General features: G+C 44.8%; 1 protein-coding gene across 2 annotated transcripts in view; it reads right to left on the reverse strand.

The window, feature by feature from the left end:
- The window catches only part of tenm3 (teneurin transmembrane protein 3), a 593,227-nt gene that overhangs the window by 117,472 nt on the left and 448,383 nt on the right, over positions 1–27,372 (reverse strand). For both annotated transcript variants that reach the window (XM_078215101.1, XM_078215099.1), the window contains one exon: positions 9,416–9,562. In XM_078215101.1, the coding sequence (XP_078071227.1) occupies positions 9,416–9,562 (147 nt within the window). The remainder of the gene's footprint in view (positions 1–9,415; positions 9,563–27,372) is intronic.

Below are 27,372 nucleotides of genomic sequence, written 5' to 3' on the forward strand. Positions count from 1 at the left end.
ACCAACCACTCTTGTTTTTAATTTATACTTTTGTGGTATGTGAAAATTGCTGGCTCGGCCCAGCATTTATTATCCATCCCTCATTGCCCTTGAGAATGTAGTTTATTAATTTATTTATCAGTGTCACAAGTAGATTTATATTAACACTGCAATAAAGTTACTGTAAAAATCCCCGTGTCGCCACACTCCGGCACTTGTTCGGATACACTGAGGGAGAATTTAGCATGGCCAATGCACCTAAACAGCATGTCTTCCGGACTGTGGGAGGAAAATGGAGCACCCGGAGGAAACCCACGTAGACACAGTGAGAACATGCAGACTCTACTGAATTAAATGCTAATATCTGTCAGGGCCGAGCTTTGGGGAGTCGGGATATGTGTTACTTGCTGCAGAATTCTTCGCCTCCGACCCGCTCCTGTGGCCACAGCATTCAAACGGTTGGTCAATAGTAACAGGGTGATGATAGTGGGGCATTCAGCGATGATAATGCCATTGAATGTCAATGGGAGAGGGTTAGGTTCTCTCTTGCTGGAGATGGTCATTGTCTGGGATTGGGGTTGTGTTAATCTTAATTGTTGTTAAAAAGAAAGAAATCTGATTAATTAATTTCCTTCAGGGCAGGAAATCTGGGGTCCTTATCCCATCTGGTCAATATCTAACTCCAGGCTCACAGCAATAAGGCTGACCTTTGTTGTCTTCTGAAGTGAATGAGCAAGCCTTTCAGTTGCGGTCACCACCATCTTCCCAAATGCAAGTAGGGATGAGCAACAAATGCTGGCCTTTTTGATAATGCCTACATCTTATGAATGAACAAAGAAGACAGTTCCAGTATGGGCATGATGGGCTGAATGACCTCCTTCTGTACTATAGTGACTCCAGTGAGGACAAGGGATGCACTTATCAAAAAATAATCCCTCTTTGACATTTGAATGTAACGAGGTTGTGACTGGTGAGGGTCGGGAGAAAATAATGAGGTTTTGAAATTTGGTGAAATTGCGGACTTAAATCCATTTTTTCTGTTGCTTCATCATTCTTTACCGCTCATTCCTATATTCCTCCATACTTCCCCCCCTCCCATGTATTAAATTGCATCTGCTATATTTTCAAATGAGCTGCTCTTTCTATTTTTCTTCATGTTCCCTATCAGAGTGCTGAATGCCATATATCAACCCAGTTAATCACTTCACCAGGACATTGTGTTTAATGGAGAACACTCACCATGGTACTAAGTTCTGACTGATGTGGATTTGCGTTTGTAGTTTGCCTTTCCTTATTCATTTTTAAAGGCTTCATTCACTGAGTCTGTTTCATGCGTTCTGTATTCCCAGTCTGCCACGCAGATTTGAAGATTTATTGATTGCAAGGAGAAGGAGACCAGCACTGTAAACCTAAATATACATTAACACTATCGCGGAGTCAATTTATTAGAGTCAATGTATCTGCTTTATTCACAATGCCGCTAGGAAGAAGTTGGAATAATCTCTGAGGCTGGAAGCTAAAGGAATGTTAAGAATATCATGAATAATACAGCTTGTTCCACTGTTCATGACACCACTAATATGCCTTTTCATTGTAATGTCCAAAGATATTCTGACCCTCTGCTAGAATGCTGCATCTGGGAATGGAAAGCAAAATTGGCTGAAAGGTAGCAGTGTGTACTTGTTAAGAGGAGTAACATCAGGGCAGTGGGCATGTTCTGAATTGACTGCCTTGGGATTGTGTTGAGACCATTACAGCTGCTAATTTACAACAATGGCTTGGAGTCAGAATCTCCGTGAAGACTGATCAAATTCTATACTGTACCAGAAAGCTTGGAGAATCTGAAGTACAAAACCGACTGGACAGATCGGTGAGAGGGAAGATGCAATGGCATATGGAGTTCAATATGGGCATGTGTGAGGTGGTCCAAGCTGGGAAAAAGCAATGGTCAACCCGTGTACCTCATGAATGGGCCTAAATAACCTATTTAGGTGGCACGGTGGCACAGTGGTTCGCACTGCTGTCTCACACGCTAGGGACATGGGTTCGATTCCCGGCTTGGTTCACTGACTGTGTGGAGTCTGCACGTTCTCCCCATGTCTGCGTGGGTTTCCTCTGGTTTCCTCGCACACTCTGAAAGACGTGCTGGTTAGGTGCATTGGCCATGCTAAATTCTCCCTTCGTGTACCCGAACAGGCGCCAGAGTGTGGCAACTAGGGGATTTTTACAGTAACTTCATAGCGGTTTTAATGTAAGCCTTACTTGTGCCACTAATAAATAAACTTTAAACTATTGTGAAGTTGAATAAGATCATGGCATTTCAGTCGACTTGGCCCTCAACATGTCCGCTCACTGCGGAGCCACAATCAAGAAAGAGAATAACGGCCTGAATTTTCCTCCAGCCCTTCCTGCTGGTGGGATCTTCCATTCCCATCAACAGCGAACCCCACCCCCCCCCCCACCCCCTCAACCCCCGCACCCCCACAGTGGCATCCCCGGCGGCACGACTGGTGAACTTTGCAAAATGCCATTGACACAGTCATAGTAGTAGAGAACATGCTGGGGTTTGTCATTTTGCAGCCATTTACCAATGAATCCAGTTTTGGTCATGTGTCACTTCAGGGAAACATTCAACAAAACAGATGCACAGGAAAGCTAAAGTCAGATTGTCAGTCTCAGCTCACAGCCCCAACACAATATATTAACCCTTAAAATGGTGGGCAGCGGGGAGGGAGTTGGGGTTGGATGAAGTTTAAGGATCACAAACCTAGTCCAACCTGGCCAAATCTGGTTAACACAGTAAGAAGTCTAACAACACCAGCTTAAAGTCCAACTTTAACCTGGTGTTGTTAGACTTCTTACTGTGTTTACCCCAGTCCAACGCCGGCATCGCCACATCAAATCTGGTTAAACAGAGATGGAACAAGGGCCAGATAGCAAACTCACTCCCAGGAGGCAGGTCGTCCATTTAAGCATTACAATAATGGACATCGATGCTTAACTTACTTTACAAATTTACCACTGGTTGGCTGGTTCTCCCAGGCCTTTTGAAATCTGCCAGGTGCCTTTGTAGAGACTTGAAATGCTTCGCAGCACTGCTTGTGGGGTAGGAGGAGCAGCAGTGATTCCCGCTAACCCAAAAGCTTATCGCTTTCACTGGAGTCACTCCATCGCATGCCCTCCAACAAAGGTCGGGGCCTAAGGGGAAGGGCAGGGCCTAAGGGGAGGAGGTGGGGTTTGAAGGGAAGGCTGCGCACAGTGAGCTGCACACTCTGCAGTCGGGGATTGCTGAGATGGGGGGCAATCGACCAGGGTGGCCGGGGCGGGGGGAAGGGGTGGGTGACAGGTTGTCAACGTGGACAGCGTTGGCCGGGCAGTGGAGGGGTGAGTGGGATGGGCTGCAATGTGACCGGGAGGAGGGTACGTGATCAGTGGGGAGGGCGGAGCAGTCGGGGTGGAAGGAGAGGTGATGTCCGGGGGAGTGGGATATAATACACAGTGCATTGGGAGATCAGGCGAATGAGCAATAGTGCCCTCTAGCAGTCAGCAGCCTTCCCAGTGAGAATAGACTCTGTCTACTCCCCCTCCTGGCGAGAATCACACTTTGCTTCTTTTTTTCTAGGTGCCATAAGATAGCAAATGGGTGCAAATCTCTCCTGTTTTCACGCTCGTTTGGCACTTCGAATGTTTTTGGTAAGATTGCCCCCAGAAACTTTATAATCACATCTGTAACCTTTCCTCTGCCTACAACCTCCGACCACTCCACGATGCCCCACCAACAGCAAATGTGATTCTCCTGACTCCAGCCTCCTGTTCGCATGTTCCTTCCTTTGCTTTGCCATATCCGGCTGAGCCTACGATCACCTAGGTTCCACTCCCTGGAACTTGCTTTATAAATCTCCATCTCCCCCTTTCAGACCTTCCTCTGTGATCAAGCTTATGGCCATCCCTCCTCATCTTTCTTTCTTTAGCCCAACATCAATCTTACTCAGGCCTTTGCTGTGTTAAAATGCTGCTAATGTTACACCAGTAGTTTTGGTTTTCCTTATGGATGGATGAGCCTGTAAGCTGCTTGGCTTTCCTTATCTGGGTGAATCATGCAAACTGGAGTAGATATATTAGGGCATCTTGTGTCAAGTGTTCTAGACCTGTAGCTATTAGCATGCAGTCTAAGGCTATTGAGCCACACAGATCGGAGCTTTCAGCTGGCAGAGACAAAAGCCAGCGATTGCTTCAAGGGTTCTCTTGATCAGTCACCATTCATACAACGTTTCTGCCCATCTTCCGGTGTGAGAATGGTATTTGATCAGAAGAACATCCAAGGAAATCCCTGCCAGTTCTTTTCTCCCCATCGGCCTGTGTTTAACACAAACACAACCCGTCAGAGACTTCAGCTTAAATATTTCCCACGTTACCATAGTGACTGCACTAGAAAAGTACACCATTGGTGAAGCATTTTGGGATGTCTTAAAGTGGTGACTGCCGCCAAATAATTGCAACTTCCTTCTTTCATTCTTTCTTCTTTGAAATATAGATCAGGCTTTCAAGAAAATGTCCAGTAGTTACTTCAAAAATATTTCGCAGTTAAATAATTCTAACTAAAATGAAAAGAAGACACGGTGGCACAGTGGTTAGCATGGCTGCCCCACGACACTAGGGACTCGGGTTCGATTTGGGTCTTGGGTGATTGTGTGGAGTTTGCACATTCTCCCTGTGTCTGCGTGGGTTTCCTCCAGGTGCTCCGGTTTCCCCCCACAGTCCAAAAGATGTGTGGGTTAGGTGGATTGGCCATGTTAAATTGCCTACCAGTATCAGGGAGATTAGCAGGGTGAATATGTGGGGTTGCAGGAATAGGGTTTGGGGGTATTGTTGTTGGTGCAGGCTTGATGGGCTGAATGGTCTCCCTCTGTACTGTAGGGATTCTATGATTCTATGGTTAAGACCAAGTTAGCAGTAACTCAAACCAGCTATTTTGGAAACTTTGCATTATTAATTGGAGTCAGGGCGACTTGCCATACACATGTCATGAATGCAAATTGTTGAACTAATTTCCAAATTAACATTGCAGTCAAGTGTCTTACTTCAAATAATTACCGGCGATCATTTCTGCTGGAAAATCTGTCCACAAGCAAGCTAGCAAGGGAACAACAAAGTGACGTTCCTCACGTGGAGGAAAGCAATACAGTAACACGACTACATTCCACAACATTGGAGCTCATTTTCCAGAGAGCTGAGTTTGCGAAAACTCTGAAGATAGTGACCATTTTGGAAGCAAGTGGAGCCCTTCCCATATCATTTCCAAGATAGACAAGTGTCAGATAACCCTATTCATTAAAATGTATACTTTAGAGCTCCCCTAATGTTCAGAACAAAGAGCAAAGAACAAAGAAAATTACAGCACTGGAACAGGCGGCACGGTAGCACAGTGGTTAGCACTGCTGCTTCACAGCTCCAGGGACCTGGGTTCGATTCCCGGCTTGGGTCACTGTCTGTGTGGAGTTTGCACATTCTCCTCGTGTCTGCGTGGGTTTCCTCCGGGTGCTCCGGTTTCCTCCCACAGTCCAAAGATGTGTGGGTTAGGTTGATTGGCCGTGCTAAAATTGCCCCTTAGTGTCGAGATGGGTAGGTTAGAGGGATTAGTGGGTAAATATGTAGGGATATGGGTGTAGGGCCTGGGTGGGATTGTGGTCGGTGTAGACTCGATGGGCCAAATGGCCTCTTTCTACACTGTAGGGTTTCTATGATTTCTATGAGGCCCTTTGGCCCTCCAAGCCTGCACCAACCATGCTGCCTGGCTGAACAAAAGCCCCCTACCTTTCCGGGGACCATATCCCTCTATTCCCATCCTATTTATGTATTTGTACAGATGCCCTTTAAAAGTCACTATCGTATCTGCTTCCACTTCCTCCCCCGGCAGCGAGTTTCAGGCACCCATCACCCTCTGTGTAAAAAAACTTGCCAGTGGGTACCTGGACAATGATGAGGGTGGCCATCCCAGTTTTGATCCCCATTCTGAGCTGATTTCAGCTAGGCTAGTGGATGTTACACATGGCTTCAGTACATATGAATAAAGCATCAGAGATCTATGTGACTCATTGTCTTTGAGAGAAGGTGCTGGAAGCATTTCTGCCGATGGCAGATGAGAACAGGACAAGGCTTTGACCGTCTGTTAACGCTCAATGTTAATTGATATGAGAATAATGGCCACTTGGTTACAATATTAGTTGATGATCAGTGCCTATGGGAACTGAACCCAATGAAGGATTTCTGCTGGAATTAAGAGAAATGTTGCATTTATGTACTGCTGCTCATGGGAATAAGGACTTGGTTGAACATGAAGGACTGCATTAGACTGGACTGGACAGTTAGGGCTGGAGGAGATAGCGAGAACTGCAGTAAAGTTTTAAAGTTTATTTATTAGTGTCTCAAGTAGGCTTACATTAGCACTGCAATGGAGTTACTGTGAAAATCCCCTAGTCGCCACACTCCAGCACCTGTTTGGGTACACTGAGGGAGAATTTAGCATGGCCAATGCACCTAATCTGCATGTCTTTCGGACTGTGGGAGGAAACCGGAGCACCCGGAGGAAAGCCATGCAGACACGGGGAGAATGTGCAGACTCCGCACAGACAGTGATGTGGAGGCTTTGGAGAGGGTACAGAAAAGATTTACCAGGATGTTGCTTGGTATGGAGGGCATTAGCTATGAGGAGAGGTTGGAGAAACTTGGTTTGTTCTCACTGGAGAGATGGAGGTTGAGGGGAGACCTGATAGAAGTGTACAAGATTATGAGAGGCATGGACAGAGTGGATAGTCAGAAGCTTTTTCCCAGGGTGGAAGAGTCAATTACTAGGGGGCATAAGTTTAAGGTGTGAGGGGCAAGGTTTAAAGGAGATGTCCGAGACAGATTTTTTACAGAGGGTGGTGGGTGCCTAGAACCCGTTGCCAGGGGAGGTAGTCGAAGCGGATACGGTAGTGACTTTTAAGGGGCATCTTGACAAGTACATGAATAGGATGGGAATAGAGGGATATGGTCCCCGGAAGGGAAGGGGGTTTTAGTTAAGTCGGGCAGCATGGTCGGTGCAGGCTTGGAGGGCCGAAGGGCCTGTTCTAGTGCTGTAATTTTCTTTGTTCTTTGTGACCCAAGCCGGGAATCGAATCCGGGTCGCAGGCGCTGTGGGGCAGCAGTGCTAACCACTATGCCACCGTGCTACCGTGGACTAGACTGGAACATTCGGGTTGGACATAAGAACATAAGAACATAGGAAATAGGAGCAGGAGTAGGCCATCTAGCCCCTCGAGCCTGCCCCGCCATTCAATAAGATCATGGCTGATCTGACGTGGATCAGTACCACTTACCCGTCTGATCCCCATAACCCTTAATTCCCTTACCGATCAGGAATCCATCCATCCGCGCTTTAAACATATTCAGCGAGGTAGCCTCCACCACCTCAGTGGGCAGAGAATTCCAGAGATTCACCACCCTCTGGGAGAAGAAGTTCCTCCTCAACTCTGTCTTAAACCGACCCCCCTTTATTTTGAGGCTGTGTCCTCTAGTTTTAACTTCCTTACTAAGTGGAAAGAATCTCTCCGCCTCCACCCTATCCAGCCCCCGCATTATCTTATAAGTCTCCAAAAGATCCCCCCCTCATCCTTCTAAACTCCAACGAGTACAAACCCAATCTCCTCAGCCTCTCCTCATAATCCAAACCCCTCATCTCCGGTATCAACCTGGTGAACCTTCTCTGCACTCCCTCCAATGCCAATACATCCTTCCTCATATAAGGGGACCAATACTGCACACAGTATTCCAGCTGCGGCCTCACCAATGCCCTGTACAGGTGCATCAAGACATCCCTGCTTTTATATTCTATCCCCCTCGCAATATAGGCCAACATCCCATTTGCCCTCTTGATCACCTGTTGTACCTGCAGACTGGGCTTTTGCGTCTCATGCACAAGGACCCCCAGGTCCCTTTGCACGGTAGCATGTTTTAATTTGTTTCCATTGAGATAGTAATCCCATTTGTTATTATTTCCTCCAAAGTGTATAACCTCGCATTTATCAACGTTATACTCCATTTGCCATATCCTCGCCCACTCACTCAGCCTGTCCAAATCTCTCTGCAGATCTTCTCCGTCCTCCACACGATTCACTTTTCCACTTATCTTTGTGTCGTCTGCAAACTTCGTTACCCTACACTCCGTCCCCTCCTCCAGATCATCTATATAAATGGTAAATTTCATCATTGATGAATAGAAAAGTAAGGCTGACCTCTTTGATTCTTACCTTCAGCTGAATAATATGTCTACATGTTGGAATGGGGGCATAGATTTAAAGTGACAGGTAGAATTGAATTGATTTATTGTTGTCACATTTATTGGGATACAGTGAAATGCATTGTTTTTTGCGAGCTTTACAGACAAAACATATCGTTTATAGAGGACATGGGGAGGAGGAAAGGAGAGGGAGCAGAATATATCTAATGTCCTTTAGGGAAGGAAATCTGCTGTCCTTACCTGATCTGGTTTACATGTGACCCCAGATCCATAGCAATCTGGTTGACTCTCAGGTAACTAGGGATGGGCAATAAATGCTGGCCAGCCAATGACGCCCATGTCCCATAAATGAATGAATAAAAAAAATATAGTGCTGCAGCTACTGATAGGGTGAAGAGAGAGATCAACTTAATGTGTGATAGGACCATTCAAAAGTCTGATGGCAGCAGCAGGGAAGAAGCTGTTCTTGAGTCAGTTGGTACGTTTTTTCAGACTTTTGTATTTTTTTCCCGACAGAAGAAGGTGGAAGAGAGAATGTCCGGGGTGTGTGAGGTCCTTGATTATGCTGGCTGCTTTTCCGAGGCAGAGGGAAATGTAGATGGAGTTAATGGATGGGAGGCTGGTTTGCGATAGGAAGATTAGAGGGGAGATGGGGATAGATTCTTTTCACCCAGTGGGTTGCGAGGGTCTGGAACTCACTGCCTGAAAGGGTAGTCGAGAAAGAAACCATCAATGCATTCAAACAGTGACTGGATATACACCTCAGGGCTGTGTAACCCTGCGGGGCTATGCAACAAATGCTGGAAAGTAAGATTAGGCTCGATGACTCATTTCCAAGCTGGCACTGACACAACGGGCCAAATGGCTGCTTTCTGTGCCGTAAACATTCTCTGATTCTATAAAAGGTTTTACCACACTTCTGCAAAACCCTTTATTTGTTTTTGCTGTGAAACCGTATTTGAATTGCACATTGTTTAACTCAATCACCTATTCTAATTCCGTCTGCTTAACATGCATGAAAGGCTCCAGAAAGTATCAAACATTATTCCAAAGCTCGAGTCAGTTGGCTGTAAATCTGTACCAATGTTTTGTGTCATTCATTGTTAACCTTTTTTTCGGGCGTGGACAGTGGCAAGGGTCAAATGTCTGTGTTCTTACCTCCTTCGTTGTCCTTGCTGTCAGAGCATGCAGTCTCCATGGCAACGTCGCACCCGGCTCCTCTCCACCCCATCTGGCAAACACAATGCCAGCCATTTTGGTCCAGGGTGCACCTCCCATTACTATTGCAAAGGCCAGGGCAACCCTCTGGGAAAAAAAATACAGAGAATAAATGCTAAAGATAAACCTCTGTTGCTGCGGTATGCAAATAAACACTCATGGGGGATCACTAGCTCGAAGCCTTTTATTGAAGCACAGATACCATAATTTCACATGGATAAACCGTACCCTTCTGCATTAGAAATGATGAATATTTGTCACTCTTTGAAAGGCACAAATATCTTTCAGTCCATAGAAAATCATTGTGTGGTAATTGCAGTATCATATCCAAATGTGTAATCTATGCAAATATAGTTGGCTGAAGGAGTATGATGAAGTCACATTTTGATGAAAATTATGTTACACCCAGGAATCTTATAAGGAATTTCAAATTATCCATAATTCTCCTTCGTATTATTATGGTTACCAGGGAGACCAAATATGTGCCTGTGGAGGCCTCCAGTCAGAGTGAAGATTCAATAGAGAGACAGCACAGAAAATAATGGAAAGAAGTGTGAATTGTAACAAAATGCCTTTTCCAATTACAAGAAGGTGAAATTCCAGGTTAGGTCCAGTAAAGGTCAATTCAGTTCCTGTGAAATTCACTGAGATTTCCTCAGAACTGTGGCCCATAACTTTGCCAACATGGTTTTCTGTTGCTCATCCAGTGGAATTATGGTGATGGAGCGGGAACAGTTGCGAGGAAATTCCGCACCAGGGTGCCTCTGGACGAGATGGCGTGCGAGTACACAACATTGTCCCTTTTACCTGTCAGGACTAGATGCAAGTACAGTCAAGGCAAGGAGACAAAAATTCCATCACTCCGTTGCCTGTTAAGAAAGGCAAGTGAATTGTGGTTCAATCCATTACCCAATGGACCAGTTCATAGTAAAGAGATGATCCAAATTCACCACGACTCCATGGTTCTGAGACATTCCCAGAGCAGACAGACTAATTGCTAGGCTGAGTCGTAGGTGCATGATGAGGAGTGGGGGGGACATTCTGTCCTTTTACTACTCCTGATAGAAAGCCTTGACTGTTCACTAGACATAAGGGGCGAGATTTTATGGCCTTGCTTGACCCAAGACTGGAAAATCCCAGCCAAGGTCAACGGACCTTCCCACTGTCCGCCCCTTGCCCGCCCCAATTCCTGTGGCGGGCGGGGCGGTAGAATTATGGCAAAAAGCACGTATGCATTTTAAAATTTGATGACTCCCGTTAAAGTTTGAAAAGGCAATAAAAGCCTTGTAACTAATTACAATTTTTAGAACAGAACACTGGCTGCCACCCAAAGATTCCTTTCCCAATGAGTTCCCTTGAGTCTGATCTCATTGAGGAACATCTGGGAAGGTGAAAGAGAGGGAATTTTGTTGAAATTTTCCTGCATCTCCCAATTACCTTCGGTGGAGGCATGGGAACAGGTCTTCACTGTCAGTGACCTGCAGTGTGGCAGGGCATTAACAGGGAAAAACATTAAGTTGGGGCGGGGGGCGGAGGACATTAAATTGCAACACAAGATAACCAAGAACAACAAATGGTTGGTCAGTGTGTCTAATGTGTTTAGTCCTTATGAAACTAGGCAAGATGTATGAGGAGAGATTGACTAGCTTAGGATTGTTTTCACTGGAGTTCAGACAAATGAGGGGGGGATCTCATAGAGACTTATAAAATTCTAACAGGACTGGACAGGGTAGATGCAGAGAGGATATTCCCAATGGTGGGGGGTGTCCAGAACCAGGTGTCACCAGTCTGAGGATTCGGGGTAGACCATTTAGGACAGAGATGAGGAGACATTTCTTCACCCAAAGACTGGTGAGCCTGTGGAATTCATTACCACAGGAAGTAGTTGATGCCAAAACACAATGTATTCAAGAGGGGGCTAGATATAGCACTTGGGGCGAATGGGATCAAAGGTTATGGGGAGGAATCAGGATTAGGCTATCCAGTTGGACGATCAGCCATGATCGTGATGAATGGCGGAGCAGGCTCGATGGGCCAAATGGCCTCCTCCTGCTCCTACCTTCTATGTTTCTATGTAAGTGCCAGTCAAACTGATGGAATGATCTGTTTGCAGCTACAGGCTTAGCATGTGAACTACGTCGTTCAGGCTTAACCTGAAGAGACGTCTTACCCACTGTAAATAAGCACAGAGTGCCCAGATTTTACACTCGTGCTATGATCTACCTGCCTTCCTGATGCACCAGGAACTGATGATCCTGGATCAGCAACCCTGCCACTGAGTGTTCATGCAGTAGCAGCGTAGTTTCTTATCACTCCACTCAATTTCTCTCCTCCTTTTCTCAAAGCACTTCTCCTCAGCTGTCAGAAGGTTCTGCAGGTGCCAGTCCTCCCCACCCCCTAAGACCTCATTCCGGTCATTCTTTATGCATGAGGAAAAATAGTTAACCCTTAAAAATGGAACCTCAGCCTCATCAAAATCCTCTTCCAGCAAGTGTCACTTGTGATCCATTGCGTATGGGTGATTATATATGGTGATCTAATTGAGGGTATTCAGATGGCCAATGAATTGAATAGGGGGGATAAAAAGGAAGTATTTTCTCTAAAAGACATAGGCATCATCTTAAAACTAGAAACAGGGATGATGTGAGGAAGCACTTCTGGACCTAAAAGATTATACAATTCTGGAACTGACTCCAATTAAGGCCAAGTCAGTTGAAAATTCCAAAGCTGCAATGAGTAGATTTTTGTTAGGGAGGTATGTTAAGATACCAGCCGGGTAGATGGAGTTAATATGCTCAGCAGCCATTATCTACACAGAAGATAGGACAGGTTCCAGGGCCAACCTTGTTCCTCTTAAGGAATCAAAACCTCAAATACTTTTCCCATTCCTAGCTGAGGAATTCTGAATTGCAGCCTTCAGTTGCTGTCTGTGTAGAGATGAGAGCACGGAGAACAGGTCAGGAATTCAATCTGGCTCCATGTGGTTCACATCTAAACCGGACAGTGCTTTACACTCAACCAGTTAAACATCTGAAGGGCTTTGTTAGGCCTCATTTAGAATATTGTCTACAATTCTGGTCACCACACTACCAGAAGGATGTGGATGCTTTGGAGAGGGTACAGAAGAGGTTTATCAGGATGTTGCCTGGTCTGGTGGGCATTGGCTATGAGGAGAGGTTGGATAAACTCGGTTTGTTCTCTGGAACGACAGAGGTTGAGGGGGTGCCCTGATAGAGGTCTGCAAGATTATGAGTGGCATGGACGGAGTGGACAGTCAGATGCTCTTTCCTAGGGTAGAAAAGTCAAGTACTAGGGGGCATAGGTTTAAGGTGTGTGGGGAAAAGTTTAGAGGAGATGTGCGAGGCATGTTTTTTACACAGAGGGTGGTGAATGTGTGGAACGGGCTGCCTGGGGAGGTGGTGGGAGCAGGGATGATAACGGCATTTAAGGGGCAACTAGACGAATACATGAATAGGATGGGAATGGAAGGATATGGACTCCGTAAGTGCATACGGTTTTAGTTTAGGCAGGCATCACGATCAGCGCAAGCTCGGAGGGCCGAAGGGCCTGTTCCTGTGCTGCACTGTTCTTTGTTCTGAAACCTTGGGATTTGTTTCCGAAGAACGAATAGACCTGGCATGCATTTTCTATCCATTTTCCTCTGCTTTCATCCTCTTGTGGACAACTCTTCAGCACAGGACAATGTGGATTGCCGGACAACTCCCCCGCATATAAAGATTAGCACACCAATTCGGCATGAACCATTTGGAGGCAAGGACCGTATCTGGTTCTGTCTCCAGCCACATTCCCCCCCCCCCCACCGTCCCCAAACCATCCCCACCACCCCTCCCACACTTCAGACAGAATCTCCTGCTTCGTGGGCCTTTCCAGTTGGTGCTTATTCATGTGAAATCATGGTAACTGAAATAGATGAACAAAGTATAGGTAAGGTGTCGATAACTATACTTTATTGTATTTAAAAAAAAAACTTTTTAAGCTTGAAAAATTCACATTCCTTTCAAAGGAGGAAGCAAAGGCCAGGAAACAAGTGAGCGCTGAGCACCTAATCAAGGCTGCGGATGGGCTGAACGGGACAGACAAGGTATTCAACAGAAACAGCAGCTTGGCATGTTGAACGACTTAAGACGGACAGAACGCAATAACCATAAGAACCACAATGAACATAGACTAAAAGCCTGAACAGAAAAAAAAAGTCAACCAAAGAAACGTGAAAATGGGAAAAAACAAAATCACGCTAAATGACGTGCTTGAAGACAGATAGCAGAGAGGGATTGTCCGTAACAATCTCCCCGGGGCTTTTGTCTTTACCTTTATATCCTATCTTGTCTGCTATTATGGACAAGGAGGAAAATTGTGGAAAACATAATTAAAAGTAATGGCATATTCAGAATCTGTATTCATACAAAACAGAAGAAAAAGGATGCTCGCAATTACAAAGATATGAGTGAGTCGAACAAAACTCCTGCCCTTAATAATGAAGGCTGGTTTTACTGTCAAAGCTATCAGTTTAAATAAGACACGGCTGGAAATGCGGCTACAGGAACGTTCCTGCAAGCTAAGTAACATATTTCAGAAATGCTGTTGAAACACATAAATACTATTGATGAAAGATGAGGAGGTGCCACCATCATTAAACTTGTATCAAATTTACCCCGAGCCACTTAACAGTTTCACAGATAGCCACTAACAGTGCTTGATATTGTTACAAATGATTTCTTCCTGCAGGATGGAATTAATCCTCAAACATTCTGCGGCTCATTTTTTTTCCTCCTGCGTCGACTATTAATGTGTAACGGGGATGAACTGCTCTCAATTACTTTTGAACAATTTTGCGGGTGCCACAGTAGGTGAGTTAGAATCTGTGACAACAGCTACAACGAGAGAGCAAATGAATCTCACGCAAATCTATTTGCGCCTTGAAAGTTTATCTATTAGTGTCGCAAGTAGGCTTACATTAACACTGCAATGAAGTTTTACTGTGAAAAATACCCTAGTCGCCACACTCCGACGCCTTCTCGGGTACACTGAGGGAGAATTTAGCATGGCCAATGCATCTAACCAGCACGTCTTTCGGATTGTGGGAGGAAACCGGCGCAGACATGGGGAGAACGTGCAGGCTCCGCTCAGACAGTCACCCAAGCTGGGAATTGAACCCGGGTCCCTGGCGCTGTGATGCAGCAGTGCTAACTACTGTGCCGCCCAGCTAATTGCCTTTAAAGATTTTCAGGTACTAATTGCTGTAACAAATATTGCAGACATAACTCAGTATAAATGCCTCATTAATGCGTTATCTGACAAAAGCTTGAACAATGAAACCATGATGCAAACAAAGAAAAAGTCAGTTACTTATTTACTGTATATACAGAGACAGCATAAAAAGAACAGCAAAAGAAAACATGCAGTACCTTTCACTATCTTATCCAGAAAGTGTGCTTTGGAAATAAAACATACAGACATTTAAGAATAGCAACATACAGTCCAGGGAAATCTCTACATTCTTGACTTTCACGTGTATTCTCAGAACTGTTTTATGTATATACTCTTAAATTGCAGTTGTTCCCTAGGTACAACACATTACCACATATTGCATGCAGTATACAAGATTCTGGAGGCCTGAATCCCTTTCAGGGCTTAATCTTAAATTCAAGCTACACTGCTTCGGGGTGATGTCAGGAAGCACATTTTCACACAAAGGAGAGTGGGGTTCTCCGAAGGCAGGTGGATACAGTTAGGATACAGATCAGTGATGATCTAATTGAATGGTTGAATAGATTCGAAAGAATGAATCTACTCTTGTTCCGCTGTTAGGATAGTAATCCGGAGAGAGAATTGCTGTTCATCTTTTTCCTAGTTGAGGGATGCTGAAAGCAAGTGAAGCCTCCTGTTGGTTGCCCTGCCAAAATCACAGAATGGGGTAGCAGGTCGTTCCACATCAGTCCTTGAAAAGTGACCCTGGGTGTCTTACACTGGAGCATGACAGCTATAGAGCTGGTGTGTTCAACAGGACTAGCAACATAGATGTGGTACTAAAGGAGGATATGGCAGGCAAATCAAATTCAACGTGGCTTTTTGGTTTTGCACAGTTTTATGAGCTTAGTTTAGGTGCGAACAAGCTATTTTCACAAAGGATAAACAAGTAAATGATTCGTCAACTGTAAAAGGCTTGGCAGCTACATTAAAAAATTGCTTTGGACAAAACCGGGGAGGTGAAAACAGTCTGTGGAAGATTTTGCCTTATTGTTAAGCGTTGGTGGTATCATCAACACAGCAGGAAGATTCCCTCTGATCAGTGCCTCTAGCTAAGAGCTAAAAGGTATTTTAAAATGCAGAAGGGAAAAGCTGCTGCAGTCACCAACAAGATATATCATCATCGTAAATCCATTCTTAATCATATGTATTTTTAAATAATAAGTGATTAATCTTTGAAAAGAATTTGACATCCGTGTCACAATTTGAGATTGCTCTGGTATTTTCACCGTTGTGACACTTAGGCCGGAATTCTCCCATGTCGCCTGCCGTGGGAATTGTTGCGGGTGAGACAGAAAATTCAGCGGACCATTAAAAGGTCCGTTAAGCTGAGGCATGAACTTCCGGTCTTGGGCGCGCACGGCTGGAGAATCCTTCCCGTTCCGCCCGCCACACGAATTGGAGCAGGTGAGGGGCGGACCACGGAAAGCTCTGTTGACCTCGGGTGGGATTTTCCAGTTTTGGGATGGGTGCAGCCAGAAAATCCAGCCTTTAGTTTTTCTTTTGAAAAATTCCACCCACTTGTGCACGCCAGGAATGCGCTGCCTGAATGTGTGGTGCAGGCAGGTACAATCGAGGCCTTCAAAAGGGAATAAACTGTTAATTAAAAAGGGACAATGTGCAGGGTTATGGGGAGAAGGTGGGAAGAGGCACTAATTAAACTGTTCACTCAGAGAGCTAGTGCAGACACAATGGGCCGAATACCCTCTTTTTGCCATGAATTCTGTATTCAGCACTGTTTCTTTAATAGATTTGTGTCCTAGCGAATCATATTTTTAACAATTACAGAATTCTCTTTTTAAGATAGCGCTAGTGCCTAGCACATCTACTGTGTTGCATAACATATAAAAGTGGAATGCTGATGGTATTCATGTTAAAAAAGGAACTATGGCCTTAATCCCCCCAAACCTCATAAAAGATTGAAGTATCTCCAGTGGCTTTTTATTTTTATTAATTTGGGTCCTGGCTACAATAGAACATAGAACATTACAGCGCAGTACAGGCCCTTCGGCCCTCGATGTTGCGCCGACCAGTGAAACCAGTCTAAAGCCCCTCTAACCTACACTATTCCAATATCATCCATATATTTATCCAATAACCATTTGAATGCTCTTAATGTTGACGAGTCCACTACTGCTGCAGGCAGGGCATTCCACGCCCTTACTCTCTGAGTAAAGAACCTATCTCTAACATCTGTCCTATATCTCTCACCCCTCAATTTAAAGCTATGTCTACTCGTGTTAGCCATCACCATCCGAGGGAACAGGCTCTCGCTATCCACCCTATCTAATCCTCTGATCATCTTGCATGCCTCCATTAAGTCACCTCTTAACTGTCTTCTCTCGAACGAAAACAACCTCACGTCCCTCAGCCTTTCCTCATACAATCTTCCCACCATACCAGGCAACATCCTGGTAAATCCCCTCTGCACCCTTTCCAATGCTTCCACATCTTTCCTCTAATGTGGCGACCAGAACTGTACGCAATACTCCAAGTGCGGCCGCACCAGAATTTTGTACAGTTGCAGCATGACCTCATGGCTCCGAAACTCAATCCCTCTACCAATAAAAGCCAACACACTATCTGCCTTCTTAACAACCTTATCAACCTGGGTGCCAACTTTCAGGGATCTATGCACATGGACACCCAGATCCCTCTGTTCATCCACACTACCAAGTATCTTTCCATTAGCCCAGTACTCTGTATTCCTGTTACTCCTTCCAAAGTGAATCACCTCACACTTTTCTGCATTAAACTCCATTTGCCACCTCTCAGCCCAGCTCTGCAGCTTATCTATGTCCCTCTGTAACCTGCCACTTCCCTCGCACTGTCTACAACTCCACCGACTTTAGTGTCATCCGCAAATTTACTAATCCATCCTTCTACGCCCTCATCCAGGTCATTAATAAAAATGACAAACAGCAGTGGCCCCAAAACAGATCCTTGCGGTACACCACTAGTAACTCCAGGATGCATATTTCCCATCAACAACCACTCTCTGTCTTCTTACAGCTAGCCAATTCCTGATCCAAACCACTAAATCACCCTCAATCCCATATGTCTGTATTTTTTGCATTAGCTTACCATGGGAAACCTTATCAAACGCTTTGCTGAAATCCATATACACTACATCAACCGCTTTACCCTCATCCACCTCTTTGGTCACCTTCTCAAAGAACTCAATAAGGTTTGTGAGGCACGACCTACCCTTCACAAAACCGTGCTGACTATCCCTAATCAAATATTCCTTTCGAGATGATTATAAATCCTATCTCTTATAATCCTTTCCAAAACTTTGCCCACAACAGAAGTAAGGCTCACCGGTCTATAATTACCAGGGTTGTCCCTACTCCCCTTCTTGAACAAGGGGACAACATTTGCTAATCTCCAGTCTTCTGGCACTGTTCCTGTAGACAATGACAACACAAAGATCAAAGCCAAAGGCTCTGCAATCTCCTCTCTAGCCTCCCAGAGAATCCTAGGATAAATCCCATCCGGCCCAGGGAACTTATCTATTTTTACCCTTTCCAGAATTGCTAACACCTCCTCCTTATGAACCTCAATCCCGTCCAGTCCAACAGCCTGCATCTCAGTACTCCCCTCGACAACACTGTCCCTCTCCTGTGTGAATACCGACGAAAAATATTCACTTAGTGCCTCTCCTATCTCTTCAGACTCCACACACAACTTCCCACTACTGTCCTTGACTGGTCCTAATCTTACCCTAGTCATTCTTTTACTCCTGACATACCTATAGAAAGCTTTAGGGTTTTCCTTGATCCTACCTGCCAAAGACTTCTCATGTCCCCTCCTGGCTCTTCTTAACTCTTTCCATACCTTTGCCAATGGCTCCATCCCCCTCATTGACCACTACCTCAGTGTATGGCAAATTGGTTTCCTACTCAATGCCATAGCTTCTGTCTTCAAATCCCCTCCATCAGAAAGATTGCCTATTCCTACCCTTGTAACATCATCCACCATTAACTCAATCCATTATCCACTGAAATCCTCCTCCAAGCAACATCTCTAATGTATTTGATCCAATGCCAGTTCACTGCCCAGCAGATTCAGGCTAACCAGTCCTCAATGCTATTAAGGGCGGCACAGTGCCACAATGGTTAGCACTGCTGCCTCACAGCGTCAGGTACCCAGGTTTGATTCTGGCCTTGGGTAACTGTGTGGAATTTGCACATTCTCCCTGTATCTCTGTGGGTTTCTTCAGCCTCTGTCTTTCCAGTGAAAACAATCCTAGTTTATTCAACCTCTCCTCATAATCAATGCCCTCGAGACCAGGCAACATTCTGGTGAACCTTCTTTGCACTCTCTCCAAAGCTTCCACACCCTTCTGGTAGTGTAGTGACCAGAACTGCACCCAATACTTCAAATGCCACCTTACCAAGTGTGGTGAACCATTGTTGGTTCCCACCAGGTAGTGCTGAGCCAGGGCCTGGCCAGTACTATGAGTCTGTATATATGTTACTGTTGGGGTTAGGGTTGGGCTGTTCTACATGTTACTGTTGGGGTTAGGGTTGGGCTGTTCTACCTGTAATATAGTTCTTATGGTACATCCCAGTCGGGCTCCACCTCCTGGGAGAGGTATAAAGGTCACTGCTCTGTCTGGGACCCTTTAGTCTGGGATCGTGTATTATATATGGTAGCTCTATTGTTGTAGTCAATAAAAGCCTTTATTTCCCCAAGTACCTCTAGCCTCGTGAGTTATGTCGCGCGTCACCAAGGTTTTATATAGCTACAACATGATTTGCAAACTCTTGTACTCAATACCCCAGCTAATGAAGGCAAGCACGTCATACGCCTTCTTAATCACCTTGGCCGCTTTGTTGCCACTTTTAGGGAACTGTGGACCTGCACGCCAGATCCCTCTGTATGCAAATGTTATCTTCTTTTTTGCTATTTGTCTTTTACCACTATAGTCCGAAAGCTTATGATCAGACATTATAACATTCAAGTGATATGTCAGTGCTGGACACTGAGTCTGAGCCTTTGGTTCGTTGTCTGATTTCAAGAAGAAATTAGATATAGCTCTTTAGGCTAAAGGGATCACGGGATATGAGGGGAAGGTGGGATCAGGATGTTGATTTTGATGATCAGCCACGATCAAAATGAATGGCGGAGCAGGCTCAGAGGGCCGAATGGCCTCCTCCTGCTTCTATTTTCTATGTACCAAGTCCAACACTGAGGTAAAACAAAGTGTTAAGAATATTTTTCCCTTCTGTGGATGACTTCCTTCACAGGGTAGTATATCATTATAATAACATTTGATTTAGTTCAGCTCCGAAGTTGAGGGAACACAGCATCCATCACTCCCTTGTTAATCTTCTAGCACTGTAACTACTGCTGTAAGAATAAAAAATAAAACACTGATATGTCTTGAATTCAGTTCTTAAGGAATTGGAGATTTACTGCCAAACAGGTTTCTAATTTCAACCTCATGAACAGATTCTTAATTATATTATTATTCAACTGATTTTATTTGGTTGCTTGTGCAGTTTGGACTCTCGAGTTAGTCCGACTAATGCATCAAATAACTCACTGGACTGAATTACATATTTTGAGTGCCTACCCTCGAGTATTCCATTATCATTTCAAGGCATTTTCGCAGCACTTCAGTTTTGTACATCCATACAAATCAAGGTGCAGCAGATCTAAATTTAAAATTTATCAGCATGTTGTTCTTAGCAGGTACCCACTGTGAATTACAACAGGGAACACCATATGGTCCAACCAGTGCTGTTGAAGGAACCTCGGCAGATTGCCACAGTGCATCTTACAGACTGCTACTACGGTGCGCCGGTGGTGGAGGGCATGAATGTTTACCAGGCTGATTCCTGGGATGGCAGGTCTGTCATATGAAGAGAGACTAAGTCGGTTAGGATTATATTCACTGGAGTTCAGAAGAGTGAGAGGGGATCTTATAGCAATTTATAAAATTCTAACGGGGTTAGACAGGGTAGATTCAGAAAGAATGTTCCCAATGGTGGGGGAGTCCAGAACTAGGGGTCATAGTTTGAGGATGAGGGGTAAACCTTTTAGAACTGAGGTGAGGAGAAATTTCTTCACCCAGAAGGTGGTGAATGTGTGGAATTCACTATCACAGAATGTAGTTAACGCCAAAGTGTCTGATTTCAAGCAGAAAATAGATGTAGCTCATGGAGCTAAGGGTAGATTCAGAAAGAATGTTCCCGATGGTGGGGGACTCCAGAACTTAGGGGTCATAGTTTGAGGATAAGAGGTAAAACTTTTAGAACTGAGGTGAGGAGAAATTTCTTCACCCAGAGGATGGTGAATGTGTGGAATTCATTACCACAGAACGTAGTTGAGGCCAAAACGTTGTCTGATTTCAAGAAGAAATTAGATATAGCTCTTGGGGCTATAGGGATCAAGGGATATGGGAGGAAGGAGGGGGATCAGGGTATTGAATTTGATGATCAGCCATGATCAAATTGAATGGCGGAGCAGGCTTGAAGAGCCGAATGGCCTACTGCTGCTTCTAGTTTCTATGTTAGGCTGGTGGATGGAGTGCCGATCAAGTCTTGGATGGTGTTGAGCTTAAGTATTGTTGGATTTGTACTCTTCCAGGCAAGTGGAGAGTGACATGTACCTTGCAGATGGTGGAAAGGCTTTGGGGAGTCAGGAGATGAGTTGCTCACTGCAGAATCGCCAGCCTCTCAACTGTTCTTGTAGCTACAGTATTTATACGGCTGGTCCGGTTCAGTTTCTGGCCCATGGTAACCCCAGGATATTGACAGCAGGCAATTCAACCTCATGAAGATAGTTAGGTTCACTCTTGTTGGTAATGGTTATTGCCTGACTTATGTGGTGCAAATGTTACTTGACACTTAACAACCCAAGCCCAAATGTTGTCCAGAACTTGCTGCATATGGACATGGTACGCTTCAATTACTGAGGGGCTGTGAATTTCTTTTTTATTTATTCATTCACGGGATGTGGGTGTTACTGGCTGGGCCAGCATTTATTGCCCATTCCTAATTGGCTTGAACTGAGTGGCTTGCTAGTCCATTTAAGAGTCAACCACATTGCTGTGTGTCTGGAGTCACCTGTAGGCCAGACCAGGTAAGGACAGCAGATTTCTTTCCCGAATGGACATGAGCAAACTATAGAATCATAGAATCCCAACAGTGCAGAAGGAGGCCATTCAGCTCATCGAGTCTGCACCGACTCTCTGACAAGAGTCTCTTACCCAGGCCCTCTCCTCCGCCCTATCCCCGTAACCCGACACATTCACCATGGCCAATCCATCGAACCTACATATCTAGGAACACTAAGGTTCAATTTAGCATGGCCAATCCACCGAACCTGCACATCTTTGGAGTGTGGGAGGAAACTGGAGCACCCAGAGGAAACTCATGTGGATATGGGGAGAACATGCAAACTCCCCACAGAGAGTCACCCAAGGCCAGAATTGATTTGGCCTGCTTTCTGAGGACAGGACATACCTGGGCAATCTTCTCAGGTGGATGCCAGTGTTGCACCTTTGTTGGAACAGCTTGGCTAAGGACATAGCCCTTGCTATCACTTTGACTTGACTTCTATCAGTAACTCTCATTGTGCATCATACAGCCTCATCTCCTGCCTTCTGATTCAAATATTTATTTTATATTTATTCTCATATCAACGTTTGTGCTCCTGTTCCAGAGGACAATCTTACAGTCTCTCTACAGTGTTCCATCCATTCAGAATTTTAATCACTTCTACAAAATCATCCTGTAATCTGAGATTTAAACACAAACTGCCCTCAATTTTTAAAGTCTTTCTTGGTTTTATCTCAATACAGAAAGCATTTGAGTGAATCTGTACTCTGTCTCTTCCATTGACGCAACATTTGCGCGGCATGGTGGCACAGCGGTTAGCACTGTTGCCCCACAGCGCCAGGGATCTGGGTTCGATTCCCGGCTTAGGTCACTGTCCGTGCGGAGTTTGCACGTTCTCCCTGTGTCTGCGTGGGTTTCCTCCGGGTGCTCTGGTTTCCTCCCACAGTCCAAAGATGTGCAGGTTAGGTTGATTGGCCATGCTAAATTGCCCCTGAGTGTCAGGGGGATTAGCTAGGGTAAATGTATGGGGTTATGGGGATAGGGCCCGGGTGGGATTGTGGTCGGTGCAGACTCAATGGGCCGAATGGCTTCCTTCTTCACTGTAGGATTGTATGATATTCGATGATATTTGTCCATAAGTTACAAGCTGGGCATGATACTTCGATGGATGTTTTGCGAAGGTTATATAGTGCAATGGATTGATGGCAATGAGTGCTACAGATCATGGTGTAACTGACTTCAGCAGTCATGTGCTAAACATGCGGGAGAGAGGATGGAACACATGAGCACGATCTTACTGGCCGTTCACGCCACGCAACCACTGTAGCGAGGTCAGAGAATGTGGCATCCATACAAATCTCCATTCACTGCAGCGGGATGGGAAAATCCGACCGGCATGAACGGTCGTAAGGTTTCGGCCTCTGTACTCTGCAACCTGTTTTATTCAGACCTACTCTCTAACCTGTTTTATATATAGCCTTAATAACCCAGTTTGAAGTAACTCCCTGAGTCAGGCCAATGATGAAGCTGAGTTAGACCAGGTAACCAGCATATGAAGCAATACAGATTCCCCACGGTATCTCAACTTTGGCATTCTATTCTTCCAGCCACATATTTGTATTTCAGTGGCTTGTTACAACCTCATCCGTTTGAGGTCTAACCTGCACACTCAAATCCCTTGCGCTTCCAATTTTAATTCATCTTAATCAAAATGCACCACATAACATTTACTGGGGCGGCACGGTGGCACAGTGGTTAGCACTGCCGTCTCACAGCACCAGAGATCCGGATTCGATTCCAGGCTTGGGTCACTGTCTGTGTTGAGTCTGCACCGTGTCAGTGTGGGCTTCCTCCGGGTGCTCAGGTTTCCTCCCACAGTCTAAAGGTGTGCGGGTTAGGTGGATTGGCCATGCTAAATTGCCCCTTAGTGTCAGGGGGATTAGCCAGGATAAATGCATGGGGTTATGGAGATAGGGCCTGGTGGGATTGTGGTCAATGAAGACTTGATGGGTGAAATGGCCTCCTTCTGCACTGTCAGATTCTATGATTCTATACTGACATTGAGCTTCACTGGCCACTTCTTCGGTCATTCTCCCACCTTGTTATCCCCTTGTTGTTTCTGTCAGCCCTCAGAATTATTGGCTATGTTCCCTATTTTTAGAATTGCCTCCAAATATGGGTGCCAATCCCTCCCACACTCAATTCAAATCATTCTTGTACACAGTGAACAGAAGCAGTCTCAGGACAAAGCCTTGCACCACTTCTCGCCACTCTGAGAAACTAAATTTAACCCTTACTCTTCCCTTTCTTCTGAAATCCAATTTCCTACTCTACACCTAACACCACACTCCATAATAGAATCCTGTTTGCAGTTTGCCAACAGGTCTTTGAAAGTTCAAATGCAACATGTCCATGACACATACCCATCCATCATTTGATTTGGTTTGATTTATTATTGTCACATGTTTTAGTATAGAGTGAAAAGTATTGTTTCTTCTGCAGACAAAACATAGAGAAGGAAAGGAGAGAGTGAAGAATGTAGTGTTACAGTCATAGCTCGCATGTCGAGAAAGATCAACTTAACGCAAGGTAGGTCCATTCAAAAGTCTGATGGCAGCATTCTTGAGTTGGTTGGTACGTGACCTCAGATTTTTGTATCTTTTTCCCAACGGAAGGAAATGGAAGAGAGTATGTCAGCGTGTGTGGGGTCCTTGATTATGCTGGCTGCTTTTCCGAGTAAGTGGGAAGTGTAGACAGTGTCAATGAATGAGAAGCTGGTTTGCGTGATGGACTGGGCTTTGTTCACAACCCTTTATAGTTCCCTGCGGTCTTGGACAGATTAGCTCTGTCACCTCCTTCAAAAGCTCTATCAGGTTTGTCATGCATGAGCTTCCTTGTTGAAATCACTGATGACTGCTTCTAATTATCACCTCTTCATCTAATAATTTTCACTTTTTAATTCTCTGACCATGGGTGTCATAGTAACTGCCCTAGAATTCCAGGGTTCGATCAGCTTCCTTTTTTAGAGAATGATTTTTCATTGGCTACTTTCGAGTTCTTTGGGCACATATCCAACACAGCCCTGAAATATAGGGCTCATTACTGTAGTAACTGGCCCCATTAAGGGACGCCCACTGGGTGAGTCATGTAACCTGGTTACCCAATAGGGAACAAGTGCGGGGGTCTTGGTGCAGAGCGCGGGCTTTTGCAACCAAAGTAGATCCTGGAGTTAGAAGTGATAACATCGTGAAAGCACTCTATATATTTATCTGCTTGTACATAAACCATTATAGTTCGTTAAACTAACTGGTGGTTGCCAATCCTTCCACTTATTACACTGGCGAAGAGGTAATGCACCATAGAAAGCATTCTTTCTGGTTGTATCACAGCTTGGTATGGCTCCTGCTCTGCCCAAGACCGCAAGGAACTACCAAAGGTCATGAATGTAGCCCAATCCATCATGCAAACTAGCCTCCCAACCATTGACTCTGTCTACACTTCCTGCTGCCTCGGCAAAGCAGCCAGCATAATTAAGGACCCCACGCATTCTCTCTTCCACCTTCTTCCGTCGGGAAAAAGATACAAAAGTCTGAGGTCATGTACCAACTGACTCAAGGACAGCTTCTTCCCTGCTGCTGTCGGACTTTTGAATGGATTTACCTTGCATTAAGTTGATCTTTCTCTACACCCTAGCTATGACTGTAACACTACATTCTTCACTCTCGCGTTTCCTTCTCTATGAATGGTATGCTTTGTCTGTATAGTGCGCAAGAAACAATACTTTTCACTGCATGTTAATACATGTGACAATAATAAATCAAATCAAAATCAAATCAAATCAGAGCCAAGAGAAAGTTGTTGCAACACTGCAGAGTGAATCAAATCGATCCCAGCCTGTAAGGGAGGGAGCAGGCATGCTCTCTTTGGGATGCAAGATGCCTTAGTTGTGACCACTGGCAATTGGAACGGTTGGAGTTTTTTTTCAGAGCTAATGAAGTAAGTACAAAGAAGAAAAGTACAGCACAGGAACAGGCCCTTCAGCCCTCCAAGTCTGTGCTGATCATGATGCCCTAACTAACAAAAGCCTTCTGCCCTTATTCAAAGAACAAAGAAAAAAGAAAGGGAAAGTCAGAAGAAAGTCAATTTGCGCCATCTTCCAGTGAAGGATGGAGAATATGTTGCAGGGTTTACCCAGAGCTGTTTTTTATTCGGATTACATCCTCATAACAGGGTCCACTGAGGAAAAACATTGGACAAATTTGGATCAGGTTTTGAGGAGATTCCAGAAGGAATCTAAAAAGAGGAAAAATTGCACCTTCCAATTAGATAAGGTGGCTTATCTTGGTTATTGGGTCGATGCTCAAGAGTTACACCCAATGGAGGACAAAGTCAGGGCGATCAAGGAGGCACTGTTCCTTAGAAACACCACAGAACTCAGATCCTTCCTTGGGATGGTCAACTGTTGCAGGCGGTTCCTCCCAGATCTATCAACATTACTAGCACTGTTGCACATGCTGTTAAAGAAGCGCCAGAGATGGTGTTGGAAAACACACAAAAAAGAGGCTTTTAATCAAGTTAAGCAGACACTTCAATCTCCAAGTTTATCAGTGCATTTTGAGCCCTCTAGGAAGATAGGACTTACATGTGATGCATCACCGTATGGGGTTGGGGCTGTGTTATCCCATACAATGGATGATGAGTCTGAGAGACCCATTGGAAGAATCTTATCAGATGCGGAAAGAGGATATTCCCAGATAGAAAAGAAGGCCTCACTGTTATCTTCAGCATCAAGAAGCTTCATACATATACGGGAGACACTTTACTATCATCACAGACCACAAGCCACTTTTAGGGCTTTTCAGGGAAGACAAAGCGATTCCACTAATTGCCTCTGCTCGAGTACGACGATGGGCAATGTTCTTGTTGGCGTAAAACTATACCTTCAAATATTGGCCAGGAGCTCACATAGCCAATGCTTTAAGTCTTTGTTACCAGAAAACACGCCACCCCCTTTAGCACCGCAAGAGATTGTAATGGCCTGAAGCTTTCTGGACTCTTTGCCTGTCACAGTACAGCAAGTCAAGTACTGGACTAACAGGGACACTTTGTTGTCAAAGATTAAATGTATGATATTGGGCCATGTGACCCGGTCTCCCAATGGGGAACAAGTGCGGGGATCTTGGTGCAGAGCGCGATCCCAGAGCTGGAAGTGAGAACATCATGAAAGTACTCTGTATATTTATCTGCTTATAAACATACCATTATAGTTTGTTATGCACTAACTGGTGGTTGCCAATCCTTCCAAATACTACAGTTACATTCACTACTCATGCGGAAAACAATTAAGGTGTGGCTGATCCATTTGGTCTTCTCTATATTGATTTGAATGGAATTACCAGGCAGAATAGTGACTATTGCAATGCTCAAAGTGCAGGTGGTGCTATAGAGGGATACCGAGGGTATTAGAGGGATTCATTTCAAAGGGTGAATTGGCCTATTCTTGACATTTTTAATCTTCTTGGTAAAAAATACTTTCTCCTGATATATTTATATGAAATT

The sequence above is a fragment of the Mustelus asterias genome, chromosome 6, assembly GCF_964213995.1.
Source record: "Mustelus asterias chromosome 6, sMusAst1.hap1.1, whole genome shotgun sequence".
NCBI lineage: Eukaryota > Metazoa > Chordata > Chondrichthyes > Carcharhiniformes > Triakidae > Mustelus > Mustelus asterias.